Below are 13573 nucleotides of genomic sequence, written 5' to 3'. Positions count from 1 at the left end.
TCAGTTTTCGTTATTTCGTTCGTTTTCGTTAACTATAATAACCCTGGTGCATCCCTTTATGACCACAGTGTCCCCATCTTCTGATGACTGTTTCAAGCAGGATAATGTACCTTGTCACAAAGCTCAAATCATCTCAATTTGCTTTCTTGACAGTGAGTTCGCTGTACTTAAATGGCCTCCAGAGTCACCAGATCTCAATCCAGTAGAGCACCTTTGAGATGTGGGGAAACCCCAGAGTTGCAGCTCTACAGCAACTGTGTGATAAATCTGCAGAAACTATCATGTCAATATGGACCAAAATCTCTGAGGAATGTTTCCAGCACCTTGATGAATCTATGCCACAAAGAATTAAGGCAACTCTTTTGTTGTGCTGTCTCTCTTGGGCTAAGAATCAAGTGGACAAGTTAAATATTGGGTCATCTTTGTTTCCTTGAATGTTTGTGCAGATTGCTGTTTTCCTGATGTTTAAGAAAAATGTGTCAGTCAAACAGCAGAAGCTACTGCTTCTTAGTTTACCACAGTCAGGGAGATGTACATAAATCTGTCATGTTAGATTAGTATCTTTAATTTTCTGGAATGTGTCACACTTTTCAACTCATTAATGGTCATTAATAATCATTAAGCAAGGCCAAAAACCAGTTCTTTTATTAAAAGCCACAAGTCCAATTGCTGATAAAATCTCATTCTCTCAGGATGATTTTGTGTCATACAAGACTGCTGTGTCACATTTCACGTTAACAAAATGTGACTCCTGGGATTTGAAGTAAAACCTTTAAGCCTGTAAGGCCAACAGAGCTTCCCTTTGTATTTATGTCAGTCAGCTGCCCACAATTATCCAGCTTTGCCACTGCCAGCCTTTTGGGTTTGCCCCACAAGAGGAAAAAAAAAAAAAAAAAAGATTTGATAGAAAGACTGATCTTTAAGCAACCACAGCTGGCATGGTAAAGTTGGCTGAGCTTTTGATTGATTCCAATCATATTGCTTTAGTTGGCCTTTTGTGAAGAAAGGGGAATGAAGGGGGAAGTAAATACTACACGATCAGAAAGCCAATACACCTTGACAAAACAGCTTCTGGCAACATAGGACAGAGGGAGGTTTTTAAGCAAGATATTCACTGTCTGTCACCTGAGATGCCACTTTTTCATGACTAAGGGTAATTACTTGCACAGTTTGCATAATGTCAGTGAATTTGGTTTTTTAAGGTTTCTCTTTGCTGTGGTGAAAACTAGAAAAGGTTCCAAAACTATGCAAAGAGATGATGCTTGTTTCTACATTTGCCAACTGTGGCAAATGTCTGGAATAAATGTGAAAATTCCCACCAGTGACTTCCCAGTAACATAGTATTACATGGCATTTCTTAAATGTGGGATGTCAGCTTGTTTCTATAAGGCAACTTTAATTACTGTCATTGTAGGAATGCCCACATCAGCCAGTGAATAAATATTGCTGAAATGGAGTTAGACCACAAGAATCCAAACGACCAAAAATGCCTCACAAAATAATTAACAGTAACCTTATTGTTTTAATTATCAGATACTCTTTTGTTGAAACTATAAGCCATATGTTATATAGAATAGAATAGAATGCTTAATCCTTAATTTGTAATTATACAGAATGTACAATGAGATTACACTGCTAGATCCATGGTAAATACCAAGATAATTTATTTTATGCTATGAAATGGAGAAAAGCAGTTTGTTGAATTAATTTTCACCATAAACAGTATGAATATGGATGTAGCCATTGTGATGTCACCCACTGGTTAGTGAAGTCCCTTTATGAAGCCTCAGGCTGAGCTTTTTGCTGCCGCAATCTTGGCAACCAAATGTGACAAGCGAGGGGTGGATCAGACTACGAAGGGCTCACTCACTGGCTAACAAATTGTCACAAGCCCATAAACTCACTGGGAAAGTGTTTATGAAATCACAACAGAGCAATTTTCCAGTAGACATCAATATGATCATAATTGTCATTTTACACCCACCGTGCTGCGCCTTGTGAGCAGTGTTGGATGACAGAGTGTGTCTTACACTGTGTCAAAATGGCATTCCTTTAAGTAGATTTTCATTTTTAGGAAGCAGACAAAGTTGCAGGTAGGTAAATCTGGTAGGTGCTCATGGTGTAAGTAAAGGTTGTGTTTTGATCTGGCACCCACCACAGTTCACACTGTCTCCTCTAAATTTTCTTTTGTTGGTCCACCTTGGCTGTCTGACAGTGAGCAACCTGATAAATGTTGAATAAATCAAACACATGCCTGAGAAGATTACCTCAAAGAAAGATCAGCCAAATTTAAACTGTAAAACTTCTGATTTTTATGGAACCATTTTTCAGATTTTTTTTTCATTACACCTTGCGTGTTATTTCATTTAATTACATTTGATTGATTTACTGTTGCTGAGCAGCAGGACAGAGGACTCACCAATCTGCTTTCTGTATTGATCAACTGGTAATTTGGTCGCACTGGCATCTTTCTTCCCCATCCTCCTTCCTCAACCTGACAGGAAATGAGAATAAAAACATTGAGAGAATTTCACAGCTAAGTCTCTATACTACAATTGTTTAGTTTAATTAAATGCAACTATATTGCAGCTCCACTCCTTTTTCTGTAGCTAGGGATAATTTATGAAATCTGCAGGAAGGATTTGAGTTAATACACAATCACATATAGCGCACAAAGTAGTCAGTTTTGATCAGGCAGATGGTTTATCTTTCACATACATCTGCTACATGTAATTAAATTAATTCTCACCACCTACCATGTGCGTTACGTTCTCAGTATGTGCACTTCCTACCCATCTCATTTAGCCTAACACCATTTCCCTTCACACCATGAGTTCTCTTTGATTACCTTGACAGCTCAGGGGTAAGATATAAAGACAAAGAGCTATGAATAATATAAATAGCATCCTTAGGCTCCAAGTGTACAAGTGAATACACTTGTGCTATGGAATATATATATAAGAACATAAAAGTACTGCACAGTAGGGGATGAAGTACTGGTCAAAGGATGAATATTTATGAATAAGAAAAAAAAAAGTGTTGCACACCTTGACTTGATATGGTTATTCCTTCTATGCAGGTATTGTTTCAATTCACAGGCCTTCTTCCAGATAAGGAAATATAATACAACAAAGGCACTGGTACTGTAACAGCAACACATCTGATGGTGCTTAGACAACTGCCTGTTGTAATCAATATAATTACACTTACAGCATTAACAGCTTTAAACACTGTGTCGCCATGTAAAGTGTAAAGGGACGTCCATCAGGGCCACGACATGCTGACCAAAAGGTGAAATATCACTGCCATCACTAGGAAATTCTACTGGATCTATCATGTAAAAATTTTGGTTATGTACATCACCACAAATAAAGCAATCAAGATGTAACTGAAGCATAGCTGTCATTAAAGGGGTTTAATAAAAATACTCCATTAACCAGATATTTATAATCAGCCACTTTTAACATATTCCGTTCATTTCACAGGTTTGGAGAATCTAACTAATAAGCAGTTTCATGGTCAGGTGTTTTATGTTAATTCATGACTAATTAAAATGTTGAATTTACATTTGGTAGCTGTAACTCTCAATATGAGGTCCAAAGTTTTTGATCAAAAAAAAAAAAAAACCAGACCCATCAGAGGTACAAGAAACCTACAACCATGCAAATCAAGGCATCAGCATTAAATGGCCAGGCATGCACAGGAAAACACTCAAAGTGGATAAGAGATTTCTTTCTTTGGCGGAAACAGAACCTCTTCACAACATGTAGCCAAGAGCACTCTCATGGAGGCAAGTATATCATTGTCAACATTTGCAATCAAGACATGCACTCGTGAATGTAAATGAACATAAGACCATTGGTAACACTCAGGATGAAGAAAATCTAGATAAGCTTGAAAACAACAAAAAAAAAAAAAATAGCCTGCACAGTTCTGAAACCAGATTTTTTGGGGGGGGGCATACAAAACAAGGACTACAGACGAGGAGAGGCAGGGCTGATAATCCAAAGCACACAACATCAGTGTTATGGCGTGGGCAGGTATAGCTACCAGTAAAACAGGTCAGCGATGTTTATTGACAAAAAGGGCAGGATGAATTCTGAGATCTATAGAGCTGCAATTTCTGCAATGACTCAAATGCTGCGAAACGGGTGGGACAGCATTTTACAGTGCAGGCGGATTATGACTTAAAAGATGCCTCAAAAGCAATTCATGAGCTTCTAAAGGCAAAGAAATTGAACTTTAAATAGCTGGGTATGTTACATGACTTGAATTGAGCTTGCTTAATCTGTGAAGCAGATTAAGGTACTTAGTAAAACCATAAGTGAAGACAGAAAGACCCACAAACGAGTAGCAACTAGTGGCTGCTGGGGTAAAGGCTTGCCTCGCAAAGCTTCTCAAGAGAGGTGGCCTGCGTGTGAACCAGACTTTAAACATTCACTGCAAAGGATTCTTCTTTTTGTTTTGTTGTTTTTGGGAAAATTTAGTTTTTGATTTTGATTCATTTGTTTTAAATCCAATGTGGTTGTGTACAGAAGCTGGTTTAAGTATTTTAAGCCCTCTATTTATTATTTTATTTTTTTTGATCAAAGTCTTTTTATTGTTTTGTTTTTTTTAAGTAAACATAAAACAACAACAAAAATGCACATACACTACAAAAATCCCTCCCACCCCACCCCTTCTATGTCGGATCTATTACATCAACATGTGTACAGCTTGTGTTTGTAAAGTAACTAATATTAATCTCAGATTTGTGCATATATATAATACAACCAGCAATTGATCACTACACAAGTTTGTCTGCCGAAATACCTTCAAAATAAGATAAAAATGGCTGCTAGATATCATAGAATTTTTTAACAGAACCCTTGACCGTATATCTAATCTTCTCCAGATGAATGTAATACATAACCTCTTTTATCCAATGTCCGTATGCTGGAGAATGTGGATCTTTCCATCTACACAGAATCAGTCTCCTGGCCAGAAGAGAGCAGAAGGCTATCATATTCCTCTGATGTTTGCTGAGAATGATATCTGCTGGGGCCACCCCGAAGAGAGCGATGAGTGGTGACAGGTGAATAATTTGTCCAGATACTTCTGATAAAGTATCAAAAATAGATTGCTAATGCCCATGTAGTTTTGGACAAGTCCAGAATGTATGTAAAAGTGTAGCTGGAGTCAGTTTACAGCGATCACATGTCGAATCCAGGTCCTTTTTAAACTTGTACAATTTATCTTTAGACCAATGTAGACGATGTACTACACTGAATTGAACTATTGCATGCCTTAGACAAATTGAGGAAGAATAAATATTTTGAATAACCTTTTGCCAGTCTGAATCTGATATGGATTCCTCCAAGTCCATCTCCCCCCTGTATTTCAGAGAATCCAAACTGGTATCATGGTATGAATTAAACAGTGTATAAACTCTACTCATGGATCGTTTTGTGTCAGACCTACACTCCAGAATCTTATCAACAACAGAGGTAGAAGGGCGTAGAGGAAAGCACTCAGCGTTGGACATTACAAAATGTCTCAATTGCAAATATCTGAAAAACTGTGATTTATTAATGTCAAATTTCTGTACCTACTGTTCAAACGAAGCAAACCTATTATCTACATATAGATCATATAATAAATTTATTCCTTTTAGAGCCCAGATATTAAAAGCTGAATCTGTTAATGAAGGAATAAACATGTGATTATTTGATACAGGGGCTGCCAATAATTACTCTGTACTTTTGAATGATCTTCTACACTGATTCCAGATTTTTACTGTGTCAATTACCACTGGATTAGAAGTATATGTTGCGACTGGTTGATTAAAAGGTAACTTGGAGCAGAGTAAACTGGAGAGAGAACTAGATACAATTGAGCCTCTTTCCAAGCCCACCCAACTTGGGACAGGAGTGTCCTTTTCTACCCAATATAATAAGGTTCTAATGTTAGCCGCCCAATAATAGTACACAAAGTTAGGGGATGACATGCCTCCAAGACTACGAGGTAATTGCAGCATCTTCCTGCCAATCTGTGGATGCTTTTTATTCCAAACAAATGCTGATAATTCACTGTCCAAATTAGAAAAGAGACTTAGTAAGGAACGTTGGCACAGTCTGAAATAAATAAAGAAATTTAGGCAGTATAGTCATTTTAATTGAATTGATTCTTCCCGCAAGGGAGAGAGGTAAGGATTCCCACCTAGCAATGTCCTGCCTAAGATTCACCAATAGTGGTAGATAATTTGCCTTATAAAGATCTTTATAGGATCAAGTTATCCATTTTCTTTTAAAAGGAACAGTGCCCATAGGCTTCCCTTCTATAGATGTCACAGGCATCAGCTCGCTTTTTTGAAGATTAATCTTATAACCAGATATTCTCCCAAATTTTTGAAGTAAAATAAGTAACTCAGGAAGACTAGAAGAAGAGTCTGAAATATACATATAGGGAATATAAGGAAACTTTATGTTCAGTGCCGAACCGAATTATACCTTTAATCACCTGACTTTGCCGCAATGCTACAGCAAGCGGTTCAATCGCAAGTGCGAATAAAAGTGGGGAAAGTGGGCACCCCTGCCTCGTACCACGTGTCAATTCAAAATAGCTGGATAGATTGGAATTAGTGCGTACAGCCGCTATTGGCGAGGTGTATATCAACTTCACCCATGATATAAATTTAGGGCCAAAATTAAAGGTCTCTAAAGTCCTAAAAAGGTAATTCCACTCCACCCAGTCAAATGCTTTCTCAGCATCTAACGAAAGTGTGACCTCATCACAGTTATGGCCAGGTGGGGTGGGAGTATATAACACATTAAACAGCCGCCTGATATTAAAACAGGATTGGCGATTTTTAACAAATCCTGTCTGGTCAGATGAAACAATTGTGGGGATAACTTGTTCACCTCATCTTTCAGTTCCATCACTGTGCTGCGCAGGGCGACAACCTCATCGGACCAGTATGATAAACCATCTTCCACCTCTTTAACACTCTTTAACCTGGTCCAGGTCTGTACGAAGTAGCATTGTAGCCACTTGCGCTCTCACTGCTTGTAGTTCACTTTTAATAAAGGTGAAGTCATCGGCAAGGGCATCTTTCATTTCTGACTTGATCACTGCTGAAATACCTCTATTTATTATTTTAAATAACAATGTTTACAGTGTGTATTTAGAGGAGGTAATATTTTTTTTTCTGTTTGTAATAAATACATTAAAAAATATTTTAGGATTATTTTAAGATGCTTAAGTTAAAGAAAAAAGAATGTTTGTTTTAATCTTTATAAAATGTTAAACTACTGACATGCCACCTTAAATGGTGTATCATCAAGTGACAAGAGCTACAACTGGAGACATGACATTTACTTTGAAATAATTTGATTGGTTTTACAGCTCCTGCCACTGTATGTTTTAAAGTTTGAATTTAGCTCTTGATTTCATTTTTAATCACCCAAAAGGTGGAACATGGTTACTGAATCACCATCAGATGTTTTTCTGGGGTTTTATCCTATAATAACAGACTGTACACAAGTCCCTTTGATCTACTACGACTGCTGATCTTAAAGAATGGCTCCTCTCCAAAACCCCACAAATGCCTTACAGCCAAAGCATCATAAGAATAAGAGAAATAATATGGACCCAGCATGTGTGACACTTTTATGCACAAAATAAGGACTATCCATCACCAGAATTTAAGCCCATGTAATGCTTTTCTTTACAAAGTGCTTAAACTTAAGCGTGTTTGTTTCTTGCATCAATCCAAGATGCTTGTTTCTCCTGCTCTAAATTCCAGACAGGCGCCCCTCACAACACACTGCATCAATCAATAGTGTAGCCCTTTGTTTAAAATAGTGGGAAAAGTAAGAGTGAGTCCAGGGACACGTATGTGTGGTTGCTGATGATAGAGAAATGTCTATCCTGTTCTCTGGGCAAAGGATTTAAGATAAAAAGATCTGCATCGACCCACATTAGACACATAATACCATCTACCAAATCCTGCTAGTCTAACAATAAATGATTATAATAAAAAGAAAGAAACTGTTCAAGTGTGGTTAAAAAAAAGAAAAATTTGTATGCAGGTGTGCACATGGGGGGGGTAGGTGAATAGGAAAAAGTATCTATGTGTATCCAAGAGGAACAAGAGTGGTGGAGAATCTAGAGGTGCAGCTGGGGAATAGAGGAGAGAGACTGAATTAGCATGTTCAAGAAGCGTGGCTGGCTGCCTGTGCTGACTGATACGTTCTCACGGGAGACTGCAGCTGCCTTGGGATACCGGAATTTTACCTTACACTAAAAACACTGTTTTCAGCTACATTTCAAGCACTCTTAGTGCCAACATAGAACAAGGATGTATGCACAGTTATTGTTCTCCAGCGTTTGGAAACCAGAGTCAGCAAATAAAAGGAAGTCAGAGAACGACAAAAGGAAGAGAGGGAGGTGTCCAAAGGAAAATGAAATGTTTACAGCTGGATGCTCTCAGAGCTACAGCTATGGGGTATTATTCATTAACATCACAATAATATACCTAAATTGCCAAAAAGGAACACCTTTGAAAAGATGTGTTTCGCATCTGCATCAGTGGAAGATGAAGACATACTGTAGCAAAGCAGTGTGCTGCAGCTAGTGACAGGTGCATTGTTGGAGTTGATATTATAATACTTCCCTGTCCATTTTTTCACCTTATAGTCATAGATGACAGGGCAAATAATACATTCCTGTCATTAACAGTGTTAACAATAATCTCAGTTTACTGGAGACCCGAACTAGGCCCGGCAAGTAAATCTGGATTTTTTTTTTTTTTTTTTAACAAAAGGCTTTTTGTAACAGTTGTCTCACTTAGAAAACCTAGACTTCAGCCCCAGTACAGTAAAACCTGCAAGTCAAGGTTTTAGTGGCTATGCACAGGGTTAGACAAGTGTCACACAAGCAAATACATAAATTATCTACAAAGAAGTACAAATGAACCGAAACAAAAGAAAAGATCCTGTGTCTTTGTAATATCTGTACAGAATTACTGAGCATTCGGCACCATTCACCTGCTGATAATCCCCGCCGTCCCCAGTGAAGTTTGTGACATTAACTGGTCTGAAAAACTCTTTGCAGAGGTTAGGTGTTGACAGTGATCCTCAACTCTCACTTCACACAAAGTAATCCACCTCTTCTTTATCACATCGTCCTTATAAGGTTTAAATAAGAATACCAGGCTTTCTGTAAATATAGCAGTCAAGGATAGATGCATGTGCAGCACAAACGCAAAGCTAGTTTGCAAACTGTAGGTGTAGTAATTCACGAAAGAGCGGGAGAATCACAAATGTCACTGTGCTGTAGTTTTGACGAGGTTTTATTGCATAATTATATGGTGAATTCAATCTGGAGAAATTGTTTCCAACTGGGAAAATTAATTCAAATGTACAGTCAAGTTACAAAAAAAAAAAACAATTTGGAGAGTCAGAGAAAATTATGCTAAACAGCTTGAGGAATTGATGATGTCACACACTAAAACATGGCAGATGAAAGTAAACATTGAGCCGGTGTTAAATGTTTGATTAATTCATGTACTGCATATGTATTTCATTTGCCAACATTTCATATAAAGTGGCTCATTCGCCACTTTATTAGCCAGACAGGCTGGTCGGAGTATTTCAGGAGCTATTTATTTACTGGGACTTTCCCACACAAGCATCTCTAGGGTTTACAGACAATGGTCTGAAAATAAGAGAAAATATCCAGTAAGCAACAGATCTCTGGGTGAAAATATCTTGTCATTGATGTCAGGTCAGAGGAGAATGGCCAGACTGCTTTGAGCTGATATGAACGCAACCATAACTCGGATAATCACTCACTACAACCAAGGTATGCAGACAAGCATATTTGCTGGTACACTTTGGGCCCTTTGGTACCAACAGGGCATCATTTAAACACCACAGCCTACCTGAGTATTGTTGCTGACCATGTGCATCCCTTTATGACCATGGTCACCCAACTTCTGATGGCTGGATCCAGTAGAACAACTTGCCATGTCACAGCATAGTGAGTTCACTCTACTCAACTGTCCTCCACAGTCACCAAATCTCAAGCCAATAAAGAGAGCAGGAGATTCATATCACACAGAAGTGCAGCTGACAAATCTGAGGCAACGTGTGATGCTATGTTAGTACAGACCAAAATCTCTGAGGAATATTTCCAGTACCTTGTTGAATCTATGCCATGAATAATTAAGGCAGTGCTGAAGGCAAACAAAGAGTAACAAAGGTAAACAAAAATATGGTCAAATTATAAGGCAGATTCATGGCATGCAGCTCGGAGGCAATTATTATATCCTTCTGTTTTCAGCGTTACCAAAATGTCCAGCAAATCTTAACCACACATTTAAGGTTTCTGAAAGCCCTTTAACGTGAGTACAAAGTCTCATAAACACTGCAGTAAGTGGAGATGTGCAAGAAGCAGAGTTCATTCATTGCACTGACGAAGATACTTACACTGTGTGGACGCGTCGCTAAGAAGACGTTTTTCTGCGTTACGAAATGCACGGCTGCTTTACGTGAACCCGCAGGACGACCGATTTCACCCTTTTTATTGTACTTTGATCTAAATTTTTCCGAAATGCCAACACATCGCTTCTTCCGCGGACAGTTCCTGTTTTCCTCGTCAACGTCAATCACAGACAGCCTTGTCATCCAATCAAACATCGGTATCTTTCGAATTGCCCAATAGCGCGAGGCTGGGTGGGACGCTCAGACAAAAACACTGGAGTAGCGCGTGACGAGTCGGTTCATAAGCTCAGCATTTTATATTCCCCTAAACTTAAAATAAATAACTAAAATAAAATATAAAATTCCGCAAAACTTCATTATCGGGGTCAACGTTTCACATCATGCCAGTTTTAGATAATTGTTTGATATGTTGTGAAATCCTTATAAACATATCTCGCACTATTTGTCATTTACCCCTGTATTTGCCTCTGTTTAGCTCATATGACCAGAGTTTAAAAAATACATATAAACAAAGGACTATTAAAATGTAAAATCATGAATTCTTCATCGGTAGCAAATTTTATTAAATTTAACCATCCTCTAATAAATAAATAAACCTAAGTTTATGATGAATATCATACCCATGTGATTTCTTTGTTCTTTTTTCAGGGTGGAATGATTGTACAGCATACATCTTTAATCACTTTTAAAAACAAGAATTTAATTTATTTATTTTTACTATATTTTAGTCCACCACATCCACAGATATTTTTGGTAGCCTTCAACATACTTCTGGCATAATTCTGGCTGGATATTTGACTACTCTACTTTGCAGAACTGGGTACAGTTTATTTAAACTGGTTGGTTACCTGTCACAGACCCAGCTTTTATGCATAGTCCACAAATTTTCAATACAGTTGAGATCGGGGCTTTGGGAAGGCCATTCCAGAAGCTTAATGTTAGCCTGCTTCATCCATTCCAAAACAAGTTCTAATGTTTGTTTGGGATCATTGTTCTGTTAGAACACCCAACTCTGTCCAAATTTCGACCATCTACCTGTTGATTTCAGGTGCAGTTGAAGAATTTGGAGGTAGTCCTCTTCCTTCATTATTACATCCACTTTTTGCAAAACAGTGCTGCCACCAGTGTTCATTGCTATAGCTTTGAAAGCCTCACCTGTACTCCTCCAAACATACAACTTGTTAGTGTGGCCAAATTGCTCTGCTTTTCTCCAGAAGTTGTTTGTCTTGAATAAGTGGGCAGCAGCAAATTTCAGTCAAGCTTGAAAGTGTCGATTTTTGTCTTTCTTGGTTGGCACCCTCTCAGTCGTTGGTGATGTAAAGCATGATGTTAACTTCTGAACATCACTTCTGAATACCTTAACCAAGCATGTCCCAGACATGTTCAGTAGGAGACATACTGGGACTCAGTGGTGGCCAAGGAAGTGTGGGGATATGCTCCTGAACTAGAAAGGCACAAGTACAGGATGTTTCCTCTGTCCAATCAGATTCCCCCAAGAACAATCAGAGATGGTGCGCTCATGGACACGCAAGGCTGCAGCAAGAGCTCTTAATCACATGCCAGCACGCCAATAGCCCAGCTTCAGTCAACTTCAGTTAGTCGTGGCATGGTGGCACTGAGTGTTGTGCATACTTTGATACCACTGGCTTCAGAATGCAGTAAATGGAACCAGTGCTGAGGTTTTCAAGTGAGGTCATTTGTATTCAGTAAACAAGTTACTAATCCCACCACTGACTAAAACCAATCAACCAGAACTGAAAACCGCTCACAGGATATGTTTGAGTTTTCTAAGAGCTTAAAATCATGCACAGCAAAATGGCTTTAAACAAAGAGTGAAAATGTATTTGAGTGCATAAAATTTGCTGATCTTTTTCTTGACTAGTGTATTTTTTTCCTAAATAGACATTTATAAGAGTCACTTGCTCCAAAATAATCTTGTTATTAAAACACAGAGACTCTAGGTCTGAACAACAGGCTTAGCCGTGGGCAAAAAATGACAGCCAATAAAATTATAAAATAAAATTTATTAGTCAAATCGCTGAGATCAATAGGAAACAATACGAGCTACAATATTCAGCACATAAAAATGGATCAAAACAGTCCAGCATCCCACTTGCAAAAGGGATAAAACACACAGTCCAAGGCCAGGGCCAGCTATGCCACAAATTAGTTACACTTCACACTCTGACAACTTCAACGTGGAACAGCAGTTGTCCACCCCAGCCTCAGCAAGCCAACTCTGCCTTTAGCCTGCAGCATATAGCAGGCCCTGACCTGCACAGAGAGACAGAAAATGCTACTGATATTCAGCTGCATCTTATTTATACAATTCACAGAACAGCAGACAGAAAACCTAACAGCAGCATTTGCAGTGTAGGATATAAGTAGATATAAGTAGATATAAGTAGTAGATATAAGTAGACTAGAGTATGAGTACAATCAAATACACCTGCCTTCAATTAACCAAACCCAATTACAGCCATTGGCTCACAGCAATTGTGAAACACACAATATCACTTCCAAACCAGTGCCCATTCCCCACAGCAAATATGGAGGTGAGTCAATATTCGGGTGTTACCAGTCTACCATGTTACATTACCTCATGGACTGAATATAATGTACAGTGAGATCTATGAGAATTCGGATGATTCAGTTTTGCTTGAACAGATTAAAATAAACCAATCAAGATCTGACCAAGGTGTAGAGCTTTTAGCTTTAGTTGAAGGTGTTTAACAAAAGTATTGCATAAACTGTTAAGGAATTACAGCCATGTTTAACACAGTTTCTTTGTTTTCACAGGCTTGAGAAATTAAGCATTTTCATTGTATGAAAAGATGATTCGTGAAAAAGCTGCTTATAAAAAAAAAACTGTGTTGAATTTTGCATTTAGTGGCTGTTCATGGTAACTCTCAGTATGAGGTTTAAAGAGCTGTCACTGAAAGAAACCAAACACAAAATAGCCCATCAGTCATTTGTCAATAGTTTACATACAAAGCATATGAGTTTATAAAAGTATTAGATCAGTCGCTTTGAGCTAAACTATCAATAATATCAAGTAGTAAAACCACTTAAATTGAATGGAAGCAAAA

General features: G+C 38.2%; 1 protein-coding gene across 1 annotated transcript in view; it reads right to left on the bottom strand.

The window, feature by feature from the left end:
* The window catches only part of triqk (triple QxxK/R motif containing), a 28620-nt gene extending 17960 nt beyond the window's left edge, over nucleotides 1–10660 (bottom strand). The window contains exons 1-2 of the mRNA XM_030741285.1: nucleotides 10470–10660; nucleotides 2420–2494 (exon numbers count right to left, since the gene is read on the bottom strand). Coding sequence (XP_030597145.1) covers nucleotides 2420–2480 — 61 coding nt within the window. The 5' untranslated portion in view covers nucleotides 2481–2494; nucleotides 10470–10660. The remainder of the gene's footprint in view (nucleotides 1–2419; nucleotides 2495–10469) is intronic.
* Nucleotides 10661–13573: the final 2913 nt, after the last annotated feature.

The sequence above is a fragment of the Archocentrus centrarchus genome, chromosome 11 (genome assembly GCF_007364275.1).
Source record: "Archocentrus centrarchus isolate MPI-CPG fArcCen1 chromosome 11, fArcCen1, whole genome shotgun sequence".
Lineage (NCBI taxonomy): Eukaryota > Metazoa > Chordata > Actinopteri > Cichliformes > Cichlidae > Archocentrus > Archocentrus centrarchus.
Note: the sequence above shows the minus strand (reverse complement) of the source record. Positions and strands in the feature narration are given on the sequence as shown.